Below are 25,639 nucleotides of genomic sequence, written 5' to 3' on the forward strand. Positions count from 1 at the left end.
GTGGGTTGATTTCGCTCCCGAAATTATTGATTCGCTTCCCCGAAGTAGTGAGGAAGTCGCCGAGAGGGGAGAAAACGATGATGAAGAAGAGGAACACGACGGCGAAGAAGGCAGCAAAGACTAAATCTAGAAGGCGCCAATGCCTAGGGTTGCACTTTGATGATGAGAGATTCAGGTGCCCCGCCATCTCTTATTTTGAACGAATTCCCAATATCTGATGTTAATGATCATATAGATATAGATATAGGATTGGGTGGTCTTAACCAGGCTTTGTTGCTTCAGAGTTCTGGAAATTATGGGTCTTTCTCTAAAGAGAAGGGAAATTTCTCTCAATTTTTGTGATTTTTTATGAATTTCTCTGGGTTGCAAAGGAATTTTCTTTAGGTTTTTGTGAATTTCTCTGAATTATGAGGGAATTTTTTCTGGGTTTTTGTGAATTTCTCTAGGGTTGAAGTGAATTTCTCTAGACTGGAAGAATTTCTCTAGGTTGAAGTGAGCCCAGAGAAATTCTGGTAAGATTTTATTCGTGAAGTCGAATGTTCTCTGGTGTGGATTGAATTTTTGATTGAATTTCTCTGGGTTGGACCAGAGAAATTCTCTAGTTTGGAAATCTATAGTTTGTTTGTATATATTTCTTGGTTTCAATGCTCACTAACCATGATGTGTAATGGTTTGATTTTTGAGAAAATTTTAAGCTCATCATGAGATTACAGATGTTTGGGGTTTGAAAGATTCCGACTTGTTTGCAATATATGTTGAAAGAGTTTGAATCCAATGAAATTTCAATTTTCTCTGTGATATGTCCAGAGAAATTTGGAATTTTCTTTGTGATATGTTTAGAGAAATTTGAAATTTTCTCTGTGATGTATTAAGAGAAATTCTCTAGATCGATGTTGAGGGACTTTATACATTACAAAAATATTAAGTGTCATTTATGTTATAAAATCTTAATATTAGAGAACTTAAAAAAAATCTCCTTAAAAATATGCATGCATGGTGTCATGGCATATTATAGACAAATAATATATATTTTTTTCAAATTACTAATTATTGAAGATCGTAAAAATAATAAATTATAAATAATAAAAAATTTAAAATTTATAAAATTTAAACCATCAAATCGATCGTATTCATCTATTAATTTGCACGACCCATTCAATTCGTATTCACCAAAGTAATGAATTGATACGGATTAATTTTTTTGAACACTAGTCCTAACTCCATCCGCGATAACTCTAGTTAACAAGACCATAAAAGAAAGTAGGTTGACATTGACAAATACTAGCGGGTGGCACATACGATGTGTGTGTAATTTAAATAAGTAGGAATAAAAAAAAATAATAATGAAATTAATAATATAATGTGTACTTAGCTTAAGTGGTATGGGTTCAAGCCTTGCCTATCTCTTTGTTTAACTTTTTTTTAAAAAATAAAAAATACTACCACATAACATGAGGAGAGTAAAGTTTCAAGACACCATAAGAGTTTGTGTTCACTTTATAATAGATAGATAGATAGATAGATAGATGAGGCGACACGTGAGAGAGAGTGTGTGTAAATGAATATAGGACGTGAGAGCTGTACCTCCTATTTTCTCGAAACACAAACAGGCTTTTCCACCAATCAAATAACTAAAAAATAAATTAAAAAAAGAAGCTATTTTTTTCCTTCATCTCTTCTCTTCCTAATGTCAATTTGAATGTGCAAAGCTCTCTCTCTCTCTCTCTATCTGTCTGTGTCCCTCTCCTCAGGTTCGTTCGTGTTTTCCGTATTCTCTCACATTTTCATGACACCATTTGATTTTAAAATGCTATTGGTACAATCTTCATTCTCATATATATATATATATATAAATGCTGAATCACTGGGGTTTAATTTTCAAGTTCTATATGCAAATAGGGAAGGAAAACCTAAAAGTGTGAATTAATTTAATTTAATTGAGCATAAAACATAGCAAATGATGAAAAAGTATTTATGTAATTTATTCCACTTGATGGAAAAAAAAAAGAAAAAAAAAAAAATTCATATAGCTTACCCCACTTGATTGAAACACAATTAATTTTGTTTGGTTTGATTATTAGTTGCATGAAGCGGGGGCAGGGTGGGAGAGCGAGGGTATATAGAAGTTTTTAAGATTGGGAGTGACCATAAAGTATATAATTTACATATTAAATATATACAATATATTATAGTTTTTTATTTTTATTTATTTATTTTTTAGTGGTAATACACGTGGTAAAATATGAATAAATATTAGAGATTGACATATAAGTGGTCATTGTTAAGTACAAAATACATATTATGTAAATAGAAAGTATTAGAACAAGTTTGCGTTCTTATTTTTTATTTTTTGAGATTTGTATGTTTGAGAGGTTTTATCTTAGTTGGGAGAAAGTTTATTCCTCAATGGAAGTGAGTTTCTTTCTTACTTAGAAGCATGGAATCAAGTTTCTAAGTAAGAAAGGTCACCCAATTAGGATTTTCCGGCTAGTAGACGGTGGGATTGATCTCCTGGATTACTCGTTCCATTGGGCCAGATACTGAGTTATAAAAATAAAATTAAAAAGTAGGAGTTTCCGGTTACAAAGGTTTTGTTGGTATGTAATGATACATGCTAAGAAGCACATACACGGATACGGATATGGACACGGATGCGGGCACGGACACGGACACGCATGTGGACATGGAACACGACGATTTCAAAAAAAATGGAGACACAAATATGACGGTGACATGGCAATAAAATATGTTTTCATATATTTTTATTTGCTATCTAGATTAATATTATATCTACAAACAATCAATATTAACAAAAACTAACTCTAATTCTATTTTTTCTTTAAAAGTACTTTTAATTAACACTTACAGTTTAAATCTTTTTTTTATGAATGATCTATTAAGTATTTAAATCTAAGAAACAAATAATAAACATTCCACATTCATCAAAAGCATTAAATAAAATGGGAAAAAAGACAATTTGGCATGTCCCTAGTGTGTCCTTGAAGTGTTCCTGGCATACCCCTGAAAATAAATTAATTAAATAAAGGGACACGCCATGTAGTGTGTCTCATACGTGTCCCCGAAGTGTTCATGTGTCCCCGAAGTGTCCATGTGTCCGACACGGATACAAAACTTATTTTGAAGTGTCAGTGCTTCATAGGATACATGGTTATATGAGGAGCATGCCAATATCTTGATAATTTGTGCCATATGAATATGGAATATTGATTTACAAATTCATTCTACCAATATCATTGGTTTTGGGTTCACATTTTCAAATTAATGAAAAAGTTTCTATCGTAATTGGGTTACAAATTTGTCTTACCATTGTAATACGTGTGCTACCTTCAGTTTGTCCATCTCGTGTTTTGAATTATATTCAGAAGCTTCTGAGTTTTATCTGAGCTTCAATCTAGCTTTAAAATTGGTGAATTTGATGGCGAATTTAGTTTGCAGTTACAAGTATTGCAAACTGGGTAACTGTTTTTGATGGGTTGCAACTTGCAAGCTATTATGATGTTTTATTGAGTTGGCTTTGAAATCTTTGATTTTTCATAATTATACTGCAGTTTCGTCTCATGGTTTTCAAGTTAATGTTCGCGCAAGTCAAGTGTTTGTAGAAAGGTTCTTGTGTCTCCTTAAGTGCAGGTATGTCAATTTGTTATTATATTGTACGTGTAATATATTTGTCTTATATTTGAAAACTAGCAGGGATATTGTTAGAGAAAATATTAAAGGTGATGGCATGGTGTTCTGTTTTGATAACAAAAAATAAAAAATAAGAATGAGAAACATCTTTAAAAAAGTAGGATGGTGTTCAGTTGATTCATTACTTTTGAGTAAACTGTCAAAATTATAGTTTTGAGAAGAGATTTTATAACTCTTGAGTTGAGGATGCAAATAAGTGCTTGCTAGACATTACTGAAATAATAACACGACATTACAACTCCAAGGTGGAATTTATTTACTTTTTTATCACGAGTGCCTCGCCTGGCAGCTTCAAGTACTCAAAACATTTTAACTGTAATGATTTAATACATGGCTCAAATTAATTTACGGTATTTAGTTATCTTTTTTTCATTTTCTTTTAGTAATTATGTTAGTTCGAAAAGCTGGAAAATCGCGAAACATGTTAAAAAAAATGAGTCTACCTGAGCTGAGGGCATTGTCATGGATGATCAGCAATATATTATGGAATAGAAGATGAATGTATTTACTGTAAACTTGAGGTAGAACCAATTAATGACTAGATGGGGAAGAATTGTTTGGCATAGTTTTGCCATGTGCAACAAAAACTAGTGAATGTGCTGGAAGGAGTTAATTGAACAAGTCAACAGCTGTAAGGACAATATGAAGGCCACAAAGAAAAAATGTCAACGATGAGAAGATCTTGTTTTAAATCGCAGGAAATTGGATTCAAGGGTTTCTTTAGTTGATTCATGCTGAATCGTATGTTCTTTCATTTTTAATAGGTTCATTTATTTATGTACTTACCGCATTGTCAATGGCCCAAATTGGTAATAGTCTTTCACTATCATGATAGCACTTTCCCATTACTGGTAGCAGAGAGGCGTATTTAGCTTCTTTCTTTTGTCAACAATTATGATCCAAAGAGTCTCCAATTCTATAATTGAAATTTTGTTTATTCATGTTATATCTACTTATTGGCAACCCGCAACCACATTGTGATGATTTTAAATTTTGGGCTTACAGGATTTTGCTCTTCCTGGACCTTATCTGCAGGTTATAGATAGCTTTCTGTTATTTTTTATGATCAACTAGATCAGAAGTCTCTTCTTTTTTTTTCCTTTTTTTTTGGGGGGGGTCAAAACATCATGCCTTTCTGATTGTAGCATGTTTAAATTCTTGAGCTGTGATCCCAGATGTCTCACACAAGTATATTATAACGAATTTTACAATGGATTACCAAGCAAAGGAAGATGGGATACCTAACAGCTCGAGTGTACCTATAAGTAGTGATGCTTTTGAACATACAAGAAATAGTAATGGTGAGGCCCAACGTAAGGAACATTGAATGTGCCCATAATTTGCTGTTTTTCACTGGTACACTAAGCTGATTTTTGTTTTCTTTTTCCCTCCCTCTTCTTCTTCTTCTACAGTTAAGCAGCAGGTGGATTTGGTGGTATGGTTAAACAGTATTCTTCCTAATTTATGTTTGCCAATAAATGCTACAGAAGAGGACTTAAGAACTTATTTGAGCAATGGCACTGTTTTATGCCGGCTTTTGAACAGGCTGAGGCCAGGTTCTGTGATTGAGGTTGTCAAATATTTTTGAGTGGATTATATTCAGTTATAGTAAGGTCTAAGATTGTTTGTTGATGTAATGATTGTTCTCTTAATGTGCTTTTTCTCTTCTAGTGTGGAGGTACTGAGCATTCTCGCTCAGAAAATATAAGAAGGTTTTTGGAAGCTATGGATGAAATGAAATTGCCCAGGTTTCAAATGTCAGACCTAGAGAAGGTGTTTCTATTTACACGTTGAACAAATATGAGTGACATGTCTGAACAAACTTGCACCACCATATACATGTATTTTGTACATAATGAGATGAGACACAAAATACGATTCTCTTGAATATTTCACTTGCTGTTTTATGTTCCCCAGACCTCTTTTTTGTTCTACTCAATACTTCTCTATTTTTCTCTGGTGCTTACTTTTTCTTTTATTCAATACAGGGATCCATGAAATTTGTTTTGGAGTGCCTTCTCACACTTAGAGCTCAATACATGCCACATAGTGGTCGACATAATCTTCCTAAGCCTAGCTCACTCAATAAATGTAGAAGTGATGTTAGTACAACATGGCAACTTCTAGGACCATGTTTTCGAGGCAGTGATTGTTCTAGAGGGGGAGTATCTCCTCAAGTAGATTCTCCCACATTATCTGGAGAAGATAGTTGGAAGGGTGCTTCTCGCTCAAAATTTCATCGCTGTATGAGTAGTCCTGTCGTTGCAGGTATCTCTCTCTCTCTCTCTCTCTCTCTCTCTCTCTCTCTCTCTAACACAGTTGTGTTGAACCATGAGAGAAAAAATTGTTGTTGTACGAGCCTAGCATGATCTTATGCTGAGTACAAAGACTTGGATCAATTTGTATGCTACCTGGTTTTCAGCAGTTATGCATGCAGGTGTGTTATATTATATGCAATACATTGCCACAAGGAATATGATTTGATATAGTATGCTTTGGAAATTATAAATTCTTTATGTAACGTATTTCAAACTAATAAATAATTTTGATATTGTTTATTGTTGTATTCAAATAGAATGCAGTTTTTTATAAGCAAACATGGCCCGTAATTTGTACCATTTAGTTTCCTGAGTACTACAAGAAATTTTTGCCATTCAATTTTTTGATGCTTGATTTCTTGCTTCCCCTTCTGTAGAGGCATCAGCTGCGTTGAAACATCATGCAAGACACGAGTTCCATGAAGTGTTTCAGTTGAAACAAGGATGCTATGCAGATCTTCCTGATGAGAAGATTTCTGAAATGATGAAATCAAACAGTTTGGATGTAAGTTTCCACGTCCTATCACTTGGCCATTGTTTTGATTTCTGTCTGTAAAATTTTTAGTTTGTGCTTTGTTAAACTGTTTCATCATCTCTTCTCTGCAGAATGCACCGACTCAGTCTCTCTTGAATCTTGTCAATGGAATTCTATATGAAAGCGTTGAAAGCAATAATTGGAAAATACCTCCTGTAGGGAAATAAGAAGTGTTAACTAAATGTATATTGTTATTAATATATGCATGTTTACTTCAAAAATATGTTCTCACATTTTAGATTGCTTTCTTTCCTCAGCGCATGGCAGGTCTATTGAGAAAAGTTATGCAGGCGATTGAGCGACGTATATCTGCTCAAGCAGAACACTTGAGAAATGTAACAACCACTATACATTGTTTCTTTTACTGGTTTTTATTGACTTCTCTACGCTCCTTTATTTATTGTTTATGACTACAGCAAAACAATCTTTTCAAGTCTCGTGAGAAGAAATACCAGTCAAGAATTAAAGTACTTGAAGCCCTTGCAATTGGGTCTAGTGAAGAGCCAAATGTAAGATACAGTTTTTTTTTTCTTCATAATTATTGTGCAAACATAGTGTTTATGTGCATTAATTCATCAAATGAGATTTCCTTGTTATAGATTGTCAACCAAACTTCCTTCTTTGTGCTTTCTCCCTATGTACCTTTGTAGAAATTTAATGTATAAAGAGAAATGATTGTATTATTGATTGATATATTCATATGATATTCTGTCTATTACAAATGGTTCCTTATATAGATGTAGGTGTAGTGGATGGTGTGTAGTGGATGGTGATAGTGGTGTAGTGGGTTAGGTTTAGTGGAGTAGGTGAGGTGGTAGTGGTGGTAGGTGATGGTAAATTCTAACAGTCCCCCGCAAACTCAAGGAGGATAGAAACTAACCAACTTGAGTTTGAAGAGAGGAACAAAACAAGAAAATACATAAAAATAAAAGAGGATAAGAGACACTGTATGGTCGTGTCAGACCATTGGTGAAGACACTGGATGGTGGTGTCATAACGTTGTAGAGGACACTGTATGGGGGTGCCATAACCATGTAGAGGACACTGTATGGTGGTGTCATAACGGTGTAGAGGACACTGGATGGCGGTGTCAGACCGATGTAGAAGACAGTTTATGGGGTCATGTCGGACCGTTGTAGCAGACAATGTTGTGACAGTTGTTGGGACAGTTTACGGAGTCTTGCTGGACCCTTGTAGAAACTAACCGGAATCAATGTCGGGACAGTTTACAGAGTCTTGTCGGACCCTTGTAGAAACTAACCGGAATCTATGTTGGGACAGTTTACAGAGTCTTGTTGGACCCATAAAGGAGCTAACCGGAATCAATGTCGGGACAGTTTACAGAGTCTTGTCGGACCCATAAAGGAGCTAACCGGAATCAATGTCGGGACAGTTTACAGAGTCTTGTCGGACCCTTGTAGAAACTAACCGGAATCAATGTCGGGACAGTTTACAGAGTCTTGTCGGACCCATAAAGGAGCTAACCGGAATCAATGTCGGGACAGTTTACAGAGTCTTGTCAGACCCTTGTAGAAACTAACCGGAATCTATGTCGGGACAGTTTACAGAGTCTTGTCGGACCCATAAAGGAGCTAACCGGAATCAATGTCGGGACAGTTTACAGAGTCTTGTCGGACCCTTGTAAAAGTGGCACCTTCAAAAGGTGTGCCCAATTTTGTCAAAAGGCGTGCCATCAAAAGGCGTGCCCAATTCATCAAAAGGTGTGCCGGACATGATGGCGAGGCACGTGAGTGCCTTGGTTGGCGTGCCCGTTTGTCGTCTGGCGGCAAGTGGCTCGCGATACGCGTGGCTGCCTCGGCTATTTAACCAAGACGGAGGCTGAGGCCGAGGCAGAGGCAAAAAACCTGTGAAATCCTCTGAAAAACTCTTCGTTGTGCTGAGAGAGAGAGTCTGTAACACTCTGTTGCGAGAGATATTCTGTAACACTCTGTTGCCCTGAAAATGGCCTCTTCTTCCCGGAGTCTGCTCACCCTCTTTCCCGACCTCAACGAGTCAACAAGAGAGAGAACTGGAGCGGTGGCACTGGAACCTCAACCGAGTGCCCCGGAGTTTACTCCGCTGAACTTTCCGATGCGGTCTGTGGAGCAAAGAATGGCAGTGCAGTTGGATGTGGAAGCCAATCAGTATACATTAAAGTCATGTGTGGAAACCATGACTGCGGTTACAAACTTGTCGAACCGGCTGCAGAGTAGGGCAAATGAGGTGCAGCAGTTAAACTCCCAGCTGGCTCTGCTCCAACGCATGTATAAGGATGCGCGAGCAGAGATAAGTGTGCTAAAGGCGGAAAATAAGGAGCTGAAGCGGAAGGCCACCGTGATGTTCCGGTTTGGAGGTCCGCCATATGCTGCAGTGGAGGAGCAGGGAGTAGTGATCATGCCCAGAGGAGTGGGAAACACGGAGGCAACACCGGCAAGGGCCGCCCAGGACGGAGGCAAGAAGAAGAGACCGGCGGCAGAGTAGAGAAGAAAAATCCCAACTGTGAATGTGGTTGTTTGTTTGTTTGGTTTTTTTTTTGTAAAATTGTGATCGGGGTTGATCCCTGAGATGAATAAAATATGGTTTGGTGTGCAAAGCTAGATGGTATGAATGGAATTGGAAAAAGAGTAAAAATAATGTGAAAGAAAAATAAAGAAAGAAATAATAAAAATATATTTGAAATCAAAAAAGGAAAGATGGGGGAAAGAAGGAAAGTGGTGTGGAGAAAATAAATAAAAATAAGGGAGTTTGAAATCAAACGGAGGAGAGAGGATGATGTTTTTTTTTTTTTTAATATATAATAAAAAGAGATATATAGATATATATATATATAAAATAAAGAAAATGGGGAACAAGGAGTGTACCAATTAAGCTTTAGAATTAAAAAAAAAAAAAAGTTTGGGTGGTGGATGCAATGTGCTGATGGTGTTGGGTGGAAAATAGTTTAAAATGGAAAAGTATATATAGAATTAGAAGAAGAATAGTGAAGTGGGTGCAATGTGCTGATGGTGTTGGGTGGAAAATAGTTTAAAATGGAAAAGTATATATAGAATTAGAAGAAGAATAGTGAAGTGGGTGGACCCAGGAGGTTCAATGCATGTGCTGAAGTATTTATTTATTTTATTTGGCTTCGGTAGAGTGGATCACATGGGTGAGGAATGATAATAAAAACAAAGGGGTTATTACCGAGGGAGGGCCATGTATAGTGCAAAATCCACCACTGGAGTAACAAATCAAGCTTCCTCTCCATTGGAAGAGATATATATGTAGTGAAATCATATCCTGAAAGGTTGGTTTCCAAAGCTGAACTGGTCTGTCTTCACTTTCTTCAACTTTGTCTTCTTCGTTGCAATTTCTTGGAATGGATTTGGTCCACCAAATTCTATCTGGGAGCACCTCACCTTCTTCCTTTTTCCCTTGTCGTATTCTTCATCCCATTCATCGCCTATGTACCCAATGCTAGCAGCATCTACACCACTTGATCCTGTAATCCGAGATGAGGGCAGTTCAATCCCATTCATAAGAAAGCTCTCACAGCTTGTACAAATTTTCAACTACAGAGGTTTAGAGGAGACAATTATTGCACGTTGGGTTGCTGAGAAGCCTCAGGAGGATGCAACAGATGTCAACAAGGAGAACACTGCAAATGAGGCTGGAGGAAAAGAACCTGAGGATAAGGAGATGACACTTGAAGAGTATGAGAAGGTGCTGGAAGAGAAGAGGAAAGCGAAGGTATGTGTAGAGAATTTTAGTGGATTAGGTTGAGGTCCGGCGGACGGCTAAGGTGAGGTTGCCGCCCGCCGGTGAAGCGAAAAATATTAGGTTCTAAACCCGCTCTGATACCATGTAGAAATTTAATGTATAAAGAGAAATGATTGTATTATTGATTGATATATTCATATGATATTCTGTCTATTACAAATGGTTCCTTATATAGATGTAGGTGTAGTGGATGGTGTGTAGTGGATGGTGATAGTGGTGTAGTGGGTTAGGTTTAGTGGAGTAGGTGAGGTGGTAGTGGTGTAGTGGGTTAGGTTTAGTGGAGTAGGTGAGGTGGTAGTGGTGGTAGGTGATGGTAAATTCTAACAACCTTTTTGTGTCCAGAGAAGAGGGGTATATTTTTTATTCATCTATAACCTTGAACTGCCTATATTTGATCCTCTCCTTGGTACCATGCATGGCTGACTATCCATTTACTTTCATGTTTTTCTTACTGAATGTATGGAGCTTGTAATAACATATTATATTATACAATACCTTCATGAAGCGGGGGTGGGGGTGAGGGTACATAGAAGATAGGGGTGAGCATGGTCCGGATCAGACTGGTTTGGGATGAAATTAAGACCAATCAGTGAACTACGGTTCCTTAAAAATTAGAACCAATCCGAACCATTTAAACCATGAAACCAATCTGAACCAAACTATTTAAACACATCAGTTCGGTTTGGAACCACGGTTTCACATAATAAAAATCATATAACATTGTTCTAAAAACATTCAATATGTAGCAAATAAATATAAGTTCATCATCTAACAAATAAACATAAGTTTAACATATAGCAAATAAAACTCTTATTTAACAAATATTTTGTTGTGACAATAATAGTTACAAAACTAAACTTATGCGAAATCAACCTGTAATATTAATAAATTGATTATTGATAGTTAGTAGTACTTCGATTGAGAGCAACACCTCTTTTTTGTCTTCGGAGGGTTCCTTATTTGGGTTTGTGAGAATATATTAGGGATTTTATGTATATATGATAGTATATAAGTCGTATTTCCTTTTTCGTTCTAGAGTTTGATTGTTATATAAACCAATGTATCCTTGTATTACGTAAACAATTGTTAGATTGTCTTACATGGTACCATATATACATAAAATCCCTAATATATTCTCACAGGGTTGTATATATAAAAGGTTGGGATTGTATGCAGCAAGGTGTATGATATAATGTGTTAAAATCCACCTACTCTCCACCTACTTCACCCACTTAAACCTACTCCACTAAACCTAACCCACTACACCACTACCACCTCACATACTCCACTAAACCTTCACCCACTTAAACCTACTCCACTAAACCTAACCCACTACACCACTACCACCTCACCTACTCCACTACACCACTACCACCTCCACTTCACCTACTCCTTACCTACTACACACTCTTACCTACTACACACTCACCCTCTTCTATATATAGGAATCATGAATCATTGTAATAGATATCAATATATATCAATTAATAATACAATCATTTCTCTTTATACATTAAATTTCTACATGGTATCAGAGCAAGGTTAGCAACCTAGTCATTCTGCTTCACCGGCGGGCGGCAGTCTCGCCTTGGCCGCCCGCCGGACCTCAACACATACCTCCTCTCCTTTCACCTTGGTCTCACCTTTCCGATGCTCTAGTCTATACCATTGAGGTGCCAAAGGGCTATCTGGTGGAACCCTTGTAGGCACTTCATTCATGTCGAAAGTCACTTTCGCTATAATATCATCACCACCTTCATCGGCGTCATCCAAGTCGGCAACGGCAGCTTCGAAAGCGTCCTCTTCACAATCATCCCTCTCTACTACCCTTTACTGGGTACACTCTGGGCACAGTACCATGCCTGACCGATTCAGGCCCTTGACCAAGGAAGCCCCAAGCCCACTTGTTAGGTGGCCTTGGTTCATAGCTCTTGCTTTCCTTTTGTATGCCTGGAGAACAGTCTTGTGGGAGTTGTCCAACTGGAAAAAGGTTTTATCAAGTATTACCCAGTTCGTGGGATACCTCTTAAAACTTGCACTGGCCCTTATTTTCCATTTCATTGGTGATCCAGTAACTTCTCTGATCAGAGGAATAGAAACTACACTTTACACCATTCGAGCTTTCTACTCAGCAGTGATAGCATATACTCCTATTCCAGAGCTGACTCTGATCATCGTGCTGGTGTCTTCCGTAATTGCCATTGCTGAAGCTTCTGTTCCAAACTCTGTAGACAGCCAACCATACCTTCTTACAGTAGCTGGCTTAATCGGTTTTGCAGCCGTGAGAGACTTCATCTCCGAGCTGTCCTTCTGGACGCTCCTATTGGGATTGTTTGGTTTTGCTCGGTTTGTTAAGAAGAGGGATTATGTTTCTCCTGTGACAGCTACTCCGAATCCAGATGTTCTCATCTGTACACTGATGTTTTCCATCGCTGAAACAAAGTTTGGGACGTAGATTTTGCTGTACCACTTGGCATATACCACTCCACTTCCTTTTCCTCTCATCTTCTCCGATGCTCAGATTCTCCAACCCATATTTTTTCCTTTTTTCTTTCCACACACTCCTGTTCCCCACTCAACTTTCTTTTTCTTTTTTTTTTATTTTATTATTTTACTCCATCTTTTGAAAAGAAAACGAAACACAAATTGATTCTTTTTCTTATATATATATATATATATATTTCTTTTTCTTCTTTCCACCGCCCAACTTTTCCTTGAACCTCAACTTTTTATCTTTTCTTTTAAAAAAAAATATATATATATATATATATATTCATTCCCTCTCATTTTTTCTGCTGAGTCTTGTAGCTTCCAGCCATTCGGATTTGCACAATACACCCATATTTTATTCATCTCAGGGATCAACCCCGATCACAATTTTACACACACACAAAAAAAAAAAAAAAAAAAACAAAAAAACAAAACAAAACAAAAAAAAAAAAACACAAAACAAACAAACAAACAAACACCCACCCACAGTGGGATTTTTCTTCTCTACTCTGCCGCCGGTCTTTTCTTCTTGCCTCCGTCCTGGGCGGCCCTTGCCGGTGTTGCCTCCGTATTTCCCACTCCACTGGGCATGATCACTACTCCCTGCTCCTCCACTGCAGCATATGGCGGACCTCCAAAACGGAACATCACGGTGGCCTTCCGCTTCAGCTCCTTATTTTCCGCCTTTAGCACACTTATCTCTGCTCGCGCATCCTTATACATGCGTTGGAGCAGAGCCAGCTGGGAGTTTAACTGCTGCACCTCATTTGCCCTACTCTGCAGCCGGTGCGACAAGTTTGTGACCGCAGTCATGGTTTCAACACAGGACTTCAATGTATACTGATTAGCTTCAATATCCGTTTGCACTGCCATTTTTTGCTCCACCGACCGCATCGGAAAGTTCAACGGAGCAAAACCAGAGGTGTTTGGTTGAGGTTCACAGGCCACCGCACCAGTTATCTCTCTTGTTGACTCGTCGAGGTCGGGAAAGAGAGTGAGCAGACCACGGGAAGAAGAGGCTATGTTCTGGGTAGCTGAACGGGAAGAAGAAGCCATGTTTTTAGGTTGCTGAGTGTTTCAGAGAAGGGTTGGTTACAGAATGTTACAGAGAACGAAGAGGTTTCAACTGGTTTGTTATGCTTCCAAGCCTCAGACTTCGCTTTGGTTTATAAAGACAGAGACGACGAGGCCGACACGCGCTCTGTCAATCACGTGCATCGCCGCGTGTCAGGCGCCCCTTTTGATGGCTCGACGCTTTCTGTCGGGCACGTCTTTTAATGAAGTGGGCGCGCCTTTTGATGGCACGCCTTTTGATGGCACACCTTTTGAAAGATTGGGCACACCTTTTGAGGATGCGACTTTTTAAGGGTCCGACAAGACTCTGTAAACTGTCCCGACATTGATTCCGGTTAGCTCCTTCATGGGTCCGACAAGACTCAGTAAACTGTCCCGACATTGATTCCGGTTAGCTCCTTTATGGGTCCGACAAGACTCTGTAAACTGTTCCGACATTGATTCCGGTTAGCTCTTTTATGGGTCCGACAAGACTCTGTAAACTGTCCCGACATTGATTCCGGTTAGTTTCTACAAGGGTCCAGCAAGACTCCGTAAACTGTCACAACAATTGTCACAACATTGTCTGCTACAACGGTCCGACATGACCCCATAAACTGTCTTCTACATCGGTCTGACACCGCCATCCAGTGTCCTCTACACCGTTATGACACCACCATACAGTGTCCTCTACATGGTTATGACACCCCCATACAGTGTCCTCTACAACGTTATGACACCACCATCCAGTGTCTTCACCAATGGTCTGACACGACCATACAGTGTCTCTTATCCTCTTTTATTTTTATGTATTTTCTTGTTTTGTTACTCTCTCCAAACTCAAGTTGGTTAGTTCCTATCCCCCTTGAGTTTGCGGGGGGCTGTTAAAATCCACCTACTCTCCACCTACTTCACCCACTTAAACCTACTCCACTAAACCTAACCCACTACACCACTACCACCTCACATACTCCACTAAACCTTCACCCACTTAAACCTACTCCACTAAACCTAACCCACTACACCACTACCACCTCACCTACTCCACTACACCACTACCACCTCCACTTCACCTACTCCTTACCTACTACACACTCTTACCTACTACACACTCACCCTCTTCTATATATAGGAATCATGAATCATTGTAATAGATATCAATATATATCAATTAATAATACAATCATTTCTCTTTATACATTAAATTTCTACATAATGGTAGGGTGGGATAGGAAACGGTCCGGATTGGATTCAATTCGGAACCATGTATCATAATTTAGAACCAATCCGTAAACAACGAATTGCTAATTTTTCAAACCAATCCGGAACCACGGATTAAAAATATCAAACCAAACCTACCGAATTGGACCGGACCAGTTCGGATTGCAGATTTTTTGGTTCACTTGCTCACCCCTAATAGAAGACTCTAAGTTTGGGAGCGCATGTTTTATATATAAATCTCTTATCTCTTGTTTTTATGTTTTGTAAAATTATCTTTTAATTCATCAAAATCATCCTGATGTATTACGAGACTACACACAATAAACAACCCACAGCCTAATAGCCCAAAATCTACAGCCTGATGTATTATCTTTTTTATTTACATCACTTTCCACTTTTTTTTACTTATATTCTCCATAGTTTTTATTGGGTCAATTTCCCTAAAATAAATAATATTTAATAGTAATTTAAATTGTTGAGATCCCGCCCAACTAACCGTCAACTTGACTGGACCTGTTCCGTGCCTTCCATTTTTTGAGTTGCGGCTCTCCCTACCACCACCTCCATACCCTACCGCCATTCATCATTGTTGAACACCCTAGTTTTCTTTGATCATGAATATTGTGTGGTTTGATTTACAGATCTTTGAGTACAACCATAAAAGTGATTGTCAGCAAGAATTTCATAGCCATTGCTGGTGGCCAGCATTCAGTTTCAAGAGATCTTCAGACTCGGTAAGTAATTTCTAGATTTTTACTCTGTTTTGTTGATGTTAATTTTTGGTATCTCTTTGATTTTTCATAAATATCTTTGATTTTAGGGTATATCTTTCATTCTCATTATGGTTTTGCTTGATTTTTTGCCGTCTCTCCCATCCTAGGTTGCGTCATGTTTCTGTCCCTGGATTGAAACACATTTCTAACATGATTCAAGCTCTGAACTGCAGACTGCAGTTCTAGAGCGGGAGTGACAAATCTATTTCTTTTTAGGGAAAATGCTAGTTTTTTTAAACTACAAGAGAGGTGTTTTTTTTTTTTTTTTTGGATTAAATTTTTTAACTTTTATCAGTTGGACAAAAATGCCATAAAGGTGCTTGGTTGGATTATCACCCACAAAACTTCTAAGGCATTTGGAATATTGACACAGTAACAAGCTAGTAAACAACTTATCTACCAAATAGGTTCAATTTTTTCATATCTTAAGTGCACCAAACAATTTTGCAACTTATTCAAAAGTTTTTAAGCTAATAATCTAAAAGCTTGATTTTAAGTGTTGTCAAACAGGATCTTTGATCTTTTAGCCAAACAGGATCTTTGATCTTTTAGCCACTTCCTTTTCGTTATGCTTTTTGTTTATGTACCTTTTTGTGTCCAAAGATGAGAAGGTATGTTTTTTATTCATGGGGCACTGAGGCACTCAATCGAGCATCACTCTGCTAGTGAGGAATTTTTACGATATGTGTTTGATGGTGTAGAGGATAAGCTTGATTGCCATGGGATTATATTCTTGCCAAGAAAGGGTTGGCTTAGCCACAGTTCTTTTCTTTGGAGAGGTACCAGAGAAGGAACTTGGACTCCTCCTATATGTACATTGAATGGATTGTCAGGGGATGTGACTGTAGAGAAGATTTTTGCCAAGGATCCTAGGCTTTACCTTCCAAAAACCAAAAACAGGAATGTTGATAATCAAGGCCCCTGCTTTGCTTATGCAAAGAATGACGTGCTCAGTCATTTAGCAGGCATGGGTGTTTCAACTGCTGGTGGGGCAAGTTTGGCAGAAGGTGAGAGGCAGAAAACGATGGTGGTGGGGGGAGTTCCTCCCAAGTTGGGGTGACACTACTGTTAAAGTGCTACATTCTACAGCTGTGGTCTGTCAAGATAATGCGTACACACAACACACAACACATAACAAGGTTGTATTACATCATGGGTTTCTGCTTATAATGATTGTTGATTATTATTTGAATTAATTAAAAAAAAATTATATTGTATGATTGGATTTTGTATATTTATTCAAATTTGATTAAAATTTTAATTATATTCCTAGCTGGATGACTGTGCGATTTGTTGACTTGATGTCAAGTAAGACTACAACTAAAGAAAAGCCTGCCTTATGATTAAAATCTTAATTATATTCCCAGTTGGTTACGAAATGATCGGACTTATATATCGTATTTGCTTAAGAAAAAAAGATGTCAACATTTGCTAAAATAATTTATTTTTTCTTCTGCATTGATTATTTTGGGGGCTTTTTCCTTCATTACAAACTGAGAAGATCAAAATGGAAGAAGAAAAAAAGAAACATGAAGAACAAGACGTCATTAGATTGGTGAAAGAAAATGATCAGATTAATCGTGAAAAGTTGGCGTTGAAGCAAGAACTGGAATTGGCTAGGAAAGCATATGAAGATTGCTGCGTAAAAATGGAAACAAAAGCTAAGGGGGCTGAACAAGAGCTTGAGGTGAGGTTGAAGGACGTTATGCACCTCCTAACAGAATCTAGGAAAAGGGTAAACGAGCTTGAGGCATATTCTGAGTCAAAAAATCTGCACTGGAAGAAGAAAGAGCACATCTACCAAAGATTTACAGAATTCCAGCTTGGTGCACTACAGGTTTGCTTTTGTCTTAGTGCTAATCTACATTCTTTTGTATGATGCCTTACATTTTATTTGAATTTATCAAATCGTTCAGGAATTGAGGCTTGCTTCTCAGTCAATCAAGCAGGACATTTTGGAAACACAAAAGAGCTATTTGGATGAATTTCATCGCTTAGGTGGGTAGGTTATTTACAAGTTCCTGTGAATTCATTGTTATATGTAATGACAATGTTCATGTTTAACTTCTACCTTATTCAGAAAAAAGTTATAAAACTTTGGTAGATGCATCAGAAAACTATTATGCAGTTGTTGCGGAGAACAGGAAGCTGCATAATGAGGTTCAAGAATTAAAAGGTGCCAGTGCTTTATTTTACATTGCAAAATAGTACATGGATAAGGTTCTATATTTTCACTTATGCATATTCTTGAACAGGAAATATTAGAGTTTATTGCCGGATAAGGCCATTTCTTCCTGGACAGATGGGGAAGGAGTCAACCATAGAGCATATTGGTGAAAATGGGGAGCTAAATGTTCTAAACTCCTCCAAACAAGGAAAAGATGGTCATCAGTTATTCAAGTTTAATAAGGTCTATGGTCCAGACACAACTCAAGGTTTTTATCATTATATTTTGCAAATTTGTACATGATTTGATTTCAAACAGTTTTTGTATAACTGATAATGGTACTAGCTAAATGTTATCATGTTTTATGCGACTTAAATATGTTCTCTTACATGAGGAACATTCCGGGGTGTGACAATTTACATCTTTGAATGTTGGCAGCGGAAGTGTATTCTGATATCCAACCTTTGATACGATCTGTTCTTGATGGATATAATGCATGTATATTTGCATACGGTCAAACTGGTTCAGGGAAAACCTACACAATGGTATTAATCCCTTTTATATTTTCATTCATAAATATATGTTTTACAGATATTGCTAACCATTACTTAATGCATCTAATATTTTCCTTTCAGACTGGTCCTGATGGAGCATCTGAAGAGGAATGGGGTGTCAATTATCGAGCTCTAAATGACCTTTTCCATATTTCTCAAACTAGAAGAAAAATATTTGCGTACGAAATTGAGCTTCAAATGGTAGAAATATATAATGAACAAGTGCGTGATTTACTATCAAGTGATGGTTCCCAAAAAAAATATCCTTCTCTGTGTTCTTATGTTTTTTTAATCTCACGTTAAGATTTGTTTTACCCATAGATGTGTGCTTTAGTTTTGGCTTGGCTTTGTCCACCTTCAATGATACCCTCACAATAGCCTTCTCCCTCTCTCTCTCTCTCTCCCTCTATTGATTAAGTATTTTTATTTTTTATTTTTAAAAAATTTATTGCTGAAATTATCAGCTTTCTGCATTTTTTATGATGACTTAGCAATCATTGTCTTATTTGGGTTTAGTTAAATGAAGGATGCAGTGGCTCTTATATATATATATATATATTGTTGAATATAGAAATCAAAATATTATGTTTGAATATGGAAATTAGAATAGGAATTATTTTGATTATAGGAATCTTACCTTGTGTATATTGTTTTCTAAATTATATCATGAATATGTTGTATATACATGGCCTCTACCTCATTGATTGGTAAGTCAAATAATTCTTTTCATTCTTTTTGGTATCAGAGCCTCCCTAGCCGTTTCTCTCTCAACCACCCATCACCTCCAACTGCTTTTTTTCTTCTCTCTAGCCTCTGACAGCCCTTTCCAACTCCTTTTCTCCCTCCGACAGCCTTAGCTCAGCCTCAACCCAGCCCTCACAGCTCCTCTTATTCCTTGTCTTCACCTCGGTAGGCCTTCTTTATCCCTGCTGAGGCTCTGGTTGTTGCCGACTAGACTTGGTTCTGGTCTTACATGCTTCGGTTGCCTCTTTAGGTGCTCTGTGGTTGTTTTTTTCCCCTTCTTGGGGTGATTGGACTGATGTATCAAGCCCTTTTGTCTGTCCTTTTATTTTTTTGGGCCATTTATTTAGATAAGCCGTTGAGTTTTTTCCTACTTATTTTTTCTTGGACTATGTTGCTATCTTTGTGTGTTTTTCAGCCCCTCTTCTTCCACCATGACTGATACATCCTTTCCTTATATACCCACCAAGCTTGTTCCAATTAGTTCTGATTTTTCTCTTTCTGATCACACTCCAGTTCATCATATTACGAGTGTGGTGTTGAATGGAAAAAATTTTGCCGCCTGAAGCCGCTCCCTTAAACTCTATTTAGGGGGCAAGGGAAAAACTCATTGGCTTTTATCTTCCGCTACCCAGCCTGCTGCAACAGATCCTACACGTGCGCAGTGGGATATTGATAACTATTCCTTCCTCTTTATTTTGTGATAACAAATCTGCCATTGTGTTATTCTTTGATTCTATACTTCATAAGCGTACCAAACATATCGAGATTGACATACATTTCATTTGAGAAAAGATTCGTACTGGCATCGTGCGTCCATCCTTTGTCTCTTCTTCTCAGCAGTTGGCAGATATGTTCACAAAATTTGTGGGACCGATTTTGCTCCAATCTTCCATTGACAAGCTGTGTTTGTTGAATATCTTCACGCCAGCTTGAGGGGGAGTGTTGAATATAGAAATCAAAATATTAAGTTTGAATATGGAAATTAGAATAGGAATTATTTTGATTATAGGAATCTTACCTTGTGTATATTGTTTCCTAAATTGTATCATGAATATATTATATATACATGGCCTCTACCTCATTGATTGGTAAGCCAAATTATTCTTTTCATTCTTTATATATATATATATATATATTTGCAATGAATCTTTGTTTCCTTGATTTGCACACACTTGGGATTTTGTCTACCTCCCAACCCAATGGGTTAGCTGTCCCTGATGCTAGCTTGCACCCGGTCAAATCAACCTCTGATGTAGTGGATTTAATAGAACTTGGATTGAGAAATAGAGCTATGGCTGCCACTGCCTTGAATGAAAGAAGCAGTCGTTCACACAGGTTGGTTTGTTTGTTTTTTATTTATTTTTTAAATATTAAGTATTTATGCTAATTATCTACATGTTCCCATTATGTCATGATTTTCTCGTGGATGTGTGCAACAGTGTTGTCACTATTCATGTTCATGGGATAGATATGAAGACTAGTACTTCGTTGCGAGGTAGTCTTCATTTGGTAGATCTTGCAGGAAGTGAAAGAGTAGATCGCTCTGAGGTAACTGGTGATAGACTCAAGGAAGCTCAACATATAAACAAATCTTTGGCTGCCCTTGGAGATGTCATCTTTGCTTTGTCACAAAAGAGTCCTCATATTCCGTATAGAAACAGCAAGCTCACTCAAGTCCTTCAAAACTCTCTAGGTACTTCTTGTTTATTCCTTTTACTTTTGAAATGCACTGAATGGCTTAATATTTTCCGCAAGTAGGTTTCTTTGTATTTCTCAATGCTATATGGTTTGGAAGGCATTTTTTTTTTTTTTTTTTGCATGCTTTTATCTCGTAATGCCACTTGCTTTATTTTTTAGGTTACCCTGCTTATGTAGCTATTCCCATAAACTGTTTGATACAAGTAGGTTTAATGATTGATGACATGGAAATTTTTGAATTACGGAAAATATTTGATCATTGAAACATCTTATGTCTAAGAAGAGGGGGTGTGGGTTATTTGGACATTTTGTAAGTGGGAAATTGAGGGGAGAGCATAATGGTTCTCTGGTAGATAGTATAAATTCTTCTTTTTAATTTATATTTTATTATTTTTTTTACATTTAATGTTACAGGTGGTCATGCGAAGACCCTTATGTTTGTGCAGCTTAATCCTGATTTGCATTCATATGCCGAAACTACAAGTACCTTGAAGTTTGCTGAGAGGGTCTCTGGAGTTGAATTAGGTGCAGCACAGAGCAACAAACAGAACGGGGAAATCAAGGATTTAATGGAACAGGTGAATTTAATTTTTATTTTTCCATTAAATGTCCCTTTCATCAGTGATCTTGATCTTCTTCTTCTTCTTTTTTGAGCTTATGCAGGTTTAAAATATGTCTCTTCATACACAATCCCTTCTACTGAAACTTTTTTTTTGAATCTTACACGTGGAAGAAACAATTTTTGCTAGAACAATTCGAAAAAACCTAGTCACAGAAATAAATTAGTATGATAGGTCTCATAGGAGTCGTAACTTTATTGCCACCTTAAGATCTGACAAACTTAAAATCAAATCTTCTGTTACGTATTCATCCATTCTTTTTCTGATTTGTTATCTATGGTAGAACTGTTGCGGAAACACAAGAAAGTCCATTAGTCTTCTGCTATTATTTCCTTGATTTACTTGTGCAAATTATCACAATAGCAAAGCTAATGAGAAAAAGTAAGGTTGCATAAATGAATAAAAGAGAAAAATATTTTTTTGCATAAAAAGTTATAATATAATTTTTTTAAAAATATTAATAAGTACATTTTGCAAATGAATATATAAAAACAGCGTAAGTTGTAACAGGAAAAAGAAATTCTACTAACAGAAAGTGTCAAGTAGAAAACAGATGACTGGAATGTTAATGAAAAATAGAGCAAATTAGCCTCTTTTGAGAAACATTACCACATTCTTAAAGTCTCTCAACACACGAACCCTTTTGTCTGCATCTTGCATCATAAAAGTATGTTTCAAAAATTCTTCATAGAACCCATGTTCCTTGCTGTCCTCTTGGATCAAATATTACCTTTTGTTTTGTGGAAATAAACCATGTGTTTTTCTGATTGATTGTTCATCTGTGTACATATGCCCCAATGGATTATATTTCTATTGCATTCTCTTCCACATCTATTTTCCTGTTTTACCATCTAAATAAATTTTAAACATTACCCAACTAGAAAAGGGGGGTGTTTTCGTCCTCAGGGAGTACATATTCTAAATTCCAACAAATTTCTGGTGTGTTGCCTTCAAAATTTTCGAATATGCAGGTGGCATCTCTCAAAGACATAATTGCAAAGAAAGACGAGGAGATTGAACGCTTGCAACTTCTTAAAGAACCCAAAAGTGTTCACCAACATGTCAATAGTGAGAAGCATGTGTATGGATCTTCCTCTCCGAGAAAAAATTTCATAGGTGGGATTCCTCCACAAACCTTAAAATTGTCTGGTGGGAATGGCTCAGGACTTACTGAAGCTGCTTCCGATCACCACAACTGCTTAGACTATAGTGATAAGGATTCTGAACTTAGTCCTCGGCAGTCCTTTGACATGTTTAAACACCAAAAGGAACCTGTCAGGCAATCAAAACCTGCCAGAGGAAACAGAGGTCGGAACATTTCTGTAGATTCTGAGACCTTAGGATTTGGTGATACAGAAAATAAGGACACATTGAGTGGCATATCTTGTAGTGGTCTTTCTGCTGGACCAGACATTGATCGCCTTGCGGAGTCAAATCATTCCTCTAAAGGTGTGAAACCATTGGAGAACACAGACAAGTAAGTACTACTTACATTTTAGATGCTTTCCCTGAGAATTCTCTCACATGGTAACTTTTGTTGAAGTTAGAAGAGGAAATATTTTGAACACTTTTTTTCATTTTCTTCTATATAAGAAAAACAAATAAGAAGTTCTAGGTTGGTTTAGCTGTGTATGAGCTTTTTCAAATAAAAGTTTAGAATGGAAATAATGGGTTAAATTAAGAAATAATTGGTGACAATGTACATGTTTTTCTTTTCCATGCTACTTGATGCCTTAAAAAGTTAAATCATTGTGCATATTCTCCTAAAAAAAATTCTTCTCTTTGGTCATATTATTGTGGTACAATTGGAGTCAGGCACAAATTTAAGCAAGAACACACACAATAATACACATTCACATGGTTAACTAACAAGATTGCCTATGTCCACAGAATGAGTAAGGACACAATCAACAGATGGAGATAAAATGGGATTCTCGACCTTTCTGCCAAACACACTGATACAAAAGAATATTCCAAATATGCTCATATAAAAAGTACAAGATTGTTCAGCATACTTGCCATTTAATGAAATATGTTTGTAAAACATGTTTATGATCTAATCTTTCATCAAGCAATGCAGTTAGCCCATTGGCCAAGACCCAAGAGCCGCTGCACCTCGCTTGGAGGTCAGGGTTTTGACTCTCTCCATCTATATTTGGGTCTTTCCCCCCCTCTATTTCTTTGGTTTTTTTTTTTTTTTTTTTTTTTTTTATTTTATATATTTATATTATTCTATATTACACGAACTTTTCAAAATAAATTAGACACTCGGACAAGGGTATGGGATGTGTCGGCTATTTTTCAACGGACACTTTGTATAATAATAATTGTATATAACACTATTATTATACGTTTATATTGTTATATAATTGCTATAAATGCCTTTTTGACACTGCAAATTACATGTAGCACCATTTTATCTCACATATTTGATTAAAAATATAAAAATATGATATATTTTTGCCGAGTGCACGTATCTTTAAATTTATGATTTGATAAGTCTGACTTCTAGATACATAACCGCACCTGACACCCGTACTCGAGTCCATGTAACATAGATTTTATGTGATTGTTGGGCTTGTTGTATACTTGCGATAATTTGTTGGACTTTCCTACGTAATTGAATGCTCTATCTGATGTAAAACACAATATTTGTAATTATCTCTAATCGATTGACAAAAAAATCTTGACATTTTCCCATTCATTATTAAGGCCTCGTTTGGCAACAGGCCGGTTTAGCTAAAAAGTCAAAAAGTTACTAAAATAATCAAAAAGCCAACAACCCATACCAAAATGTCAAAGATTCTCTTTTCTCTCTACTTTTTGCACATCTTTTCGTAAAAAGTCAAAAAGTCATCCCAAACATAGTAGTTTTTTTTAGCTCATATTTTAGCCAAATAGCAAAAAAATTATTAAATTAGCCTGTTCCCAAATGAGGCTTAAATGTTGGAAATTGGAATTGCATGGATCATGTCACTTCAAAAACCAAATCCATAAACTGGGTTGTGCTCACAAAATTATTTTGCAGGGTCAAATTTGCGCAGAGAACTCCCAGAGCCCCACCAAGACCACACAAGAGCTCAGCAAGTATGCAAAATGAGTACTTATTAACTATTGTTCGACTTACTCTCCATTTGTTTGGGAAATGTTTTCTGCATTTTGTGACATTTGGAAAACGAAAATCAATAGAAAATGTGTTTTTGTTGTCAACAGAAAACATGCTTATTTGAACAAAAAATATTATCCACTTTTGAAAGGTAGAAAACGTTTTTCAAATTAAAGTCTCACCAATGCCACTATACTACCACAACCACCATCATCACCTCCATCACCCCGCCACTGCCAAGGTCACGGCCACCATCACCTCAACCATGCTCACCCCACCACCATTAATACAATCACTAGTATATTAATTTCAAGGACTCAACCAAACATAGGAGAACACTTTTTATATTTTCTGAAAATAGTTTTCCATAGATAATGTTTTCAGCTGAACTGAAACAAAGGGAGCGTTAGTGGATAAATGCGCTGATCCATTCTGAGCATTTTGTTGTCAAGCCATTGATCTCTAACCATCTTGCTACCATTGTTTTCAGGCTTGAAAAAATCTGCTAGTGGAAGCAGTCTATCAGGGTTATCAAAATCTTCTAGTGGAAGCAATTTATCAACCAAGGCTTCCAAAAGGTGGCAATAGGAGGTAATATTTGCACATATTGAACTTCATTTATTTATTTTTTTTCTTTTTTAGCGGCTGTGCTAAATTCAGTCGGTTTTGATTGTTGTGAAGTGTACTGAGTTCTCCACCTCTCTTTTATTTTCATTTATTTTTTATTTTTTATTTTCTCGTTTCATTCCCACAACAGGCAGTTCTATATTATTTGCTGTGAATTGATAAATTTTGGAACTGTAATGTAAATTATTGTAAAAAACATTCTTTCAGATCATGTTCATATTCGAGCAAGCTGAAAACAGATTTTATTAAACGTAATATTCTCACTT

General features: G+C 36.9%; 2 protein-coding genes across 5 annotated transcripts; both read left to right on the top strand.

Moving 5' to 3' along the window:
• The first annotated feature begins 1,597 nt into the window (after window positions 1-1,597).
• LOC114257744 (kinesin-like protein KIN-14C) lies at window positions 1,598-25,639 on the top strand. Of its 4 annotated transcripts, none has more exons than XM_028197548.2 (24): window positions 1,598-1,751; window positions 3,570-3,648; window positions 4,714-4,743; window positions 4,884-5,009; window positions 5,121-5,278; window positions 5,380-5,481; window positions 5,697-5,976; window positions 6,404-6,531; window positions 6,633-6,716; window positions 6,819-6,896; window positions 6,978-7,070; window positions 15,726-15,818; window positions 17,359-17,694; window positions 17,774-17,855; window positions 17,938-18,033; window positions 18,113-18,292; window positions 18,463-18,569; window positions 18,660-18,838; window positions 20,493-20,657; window positions 20,762-21,015; window positions 21,435-21,598; window positions 22,612-23,117; window positions 24,669-24,727; window positions 25,237-25,639. In XM_028197548.2, exons 4-24 carry the CDS (start codon window positions 4,919-4,921, stop codon window positions 25,332-25,334), a joined length of 3,333 nt encoding a protein of 1,110 aa, XP_028053349.2. In that variant the 5' UTR covers window positions 1,598-1,751; window positions 3,570-3,648; window positions 4,714-4,743; window positions 4,884-4,918; the 3' UTR covers window positions 25,335-25,639. The 4 variants fall into 4 exon arrangements, with proteins under 4 accessions (XP_028053349.2, XP_082722864.1, XP_028053338.2 ...); XM_028197537.2 differs by having other exon boundaries at window positions 1,608-1,751; window positions 4,884-5,021; XM_082866738.1 differs by lacking the exon at window positions 4,714-4,743.
• Window positions 11,907-13,213, top strand: LOC145789638 (uncharacterized). The gene has a single exon (XM_082866739.1). It carries the CDS (start codon window positions 12,038-12,040, stop codon window positions 12,773-12,775), a length of 738 nt encoding a protein of 245 aa, XP_082722865.1. The 5' UTR covers window positions 11,907-12,037; the 3' UTR covers window positions 12,776-13,213.

The sequence above is a fragment of the Camellia sinensis genome, chromosome 4 (assembly GCF_055761805.1).
Source record: "Camellia sinensis isolate YWXY chromosome 4, ASM5576180v1, whole genome shotgun sequence".
Lineage (NCBI taxonomy): Eukaryota > Viridiplantae > Streptophyta > Magnoliopsida > Ericales > Theaceae > Camellia > Camellia sinensis.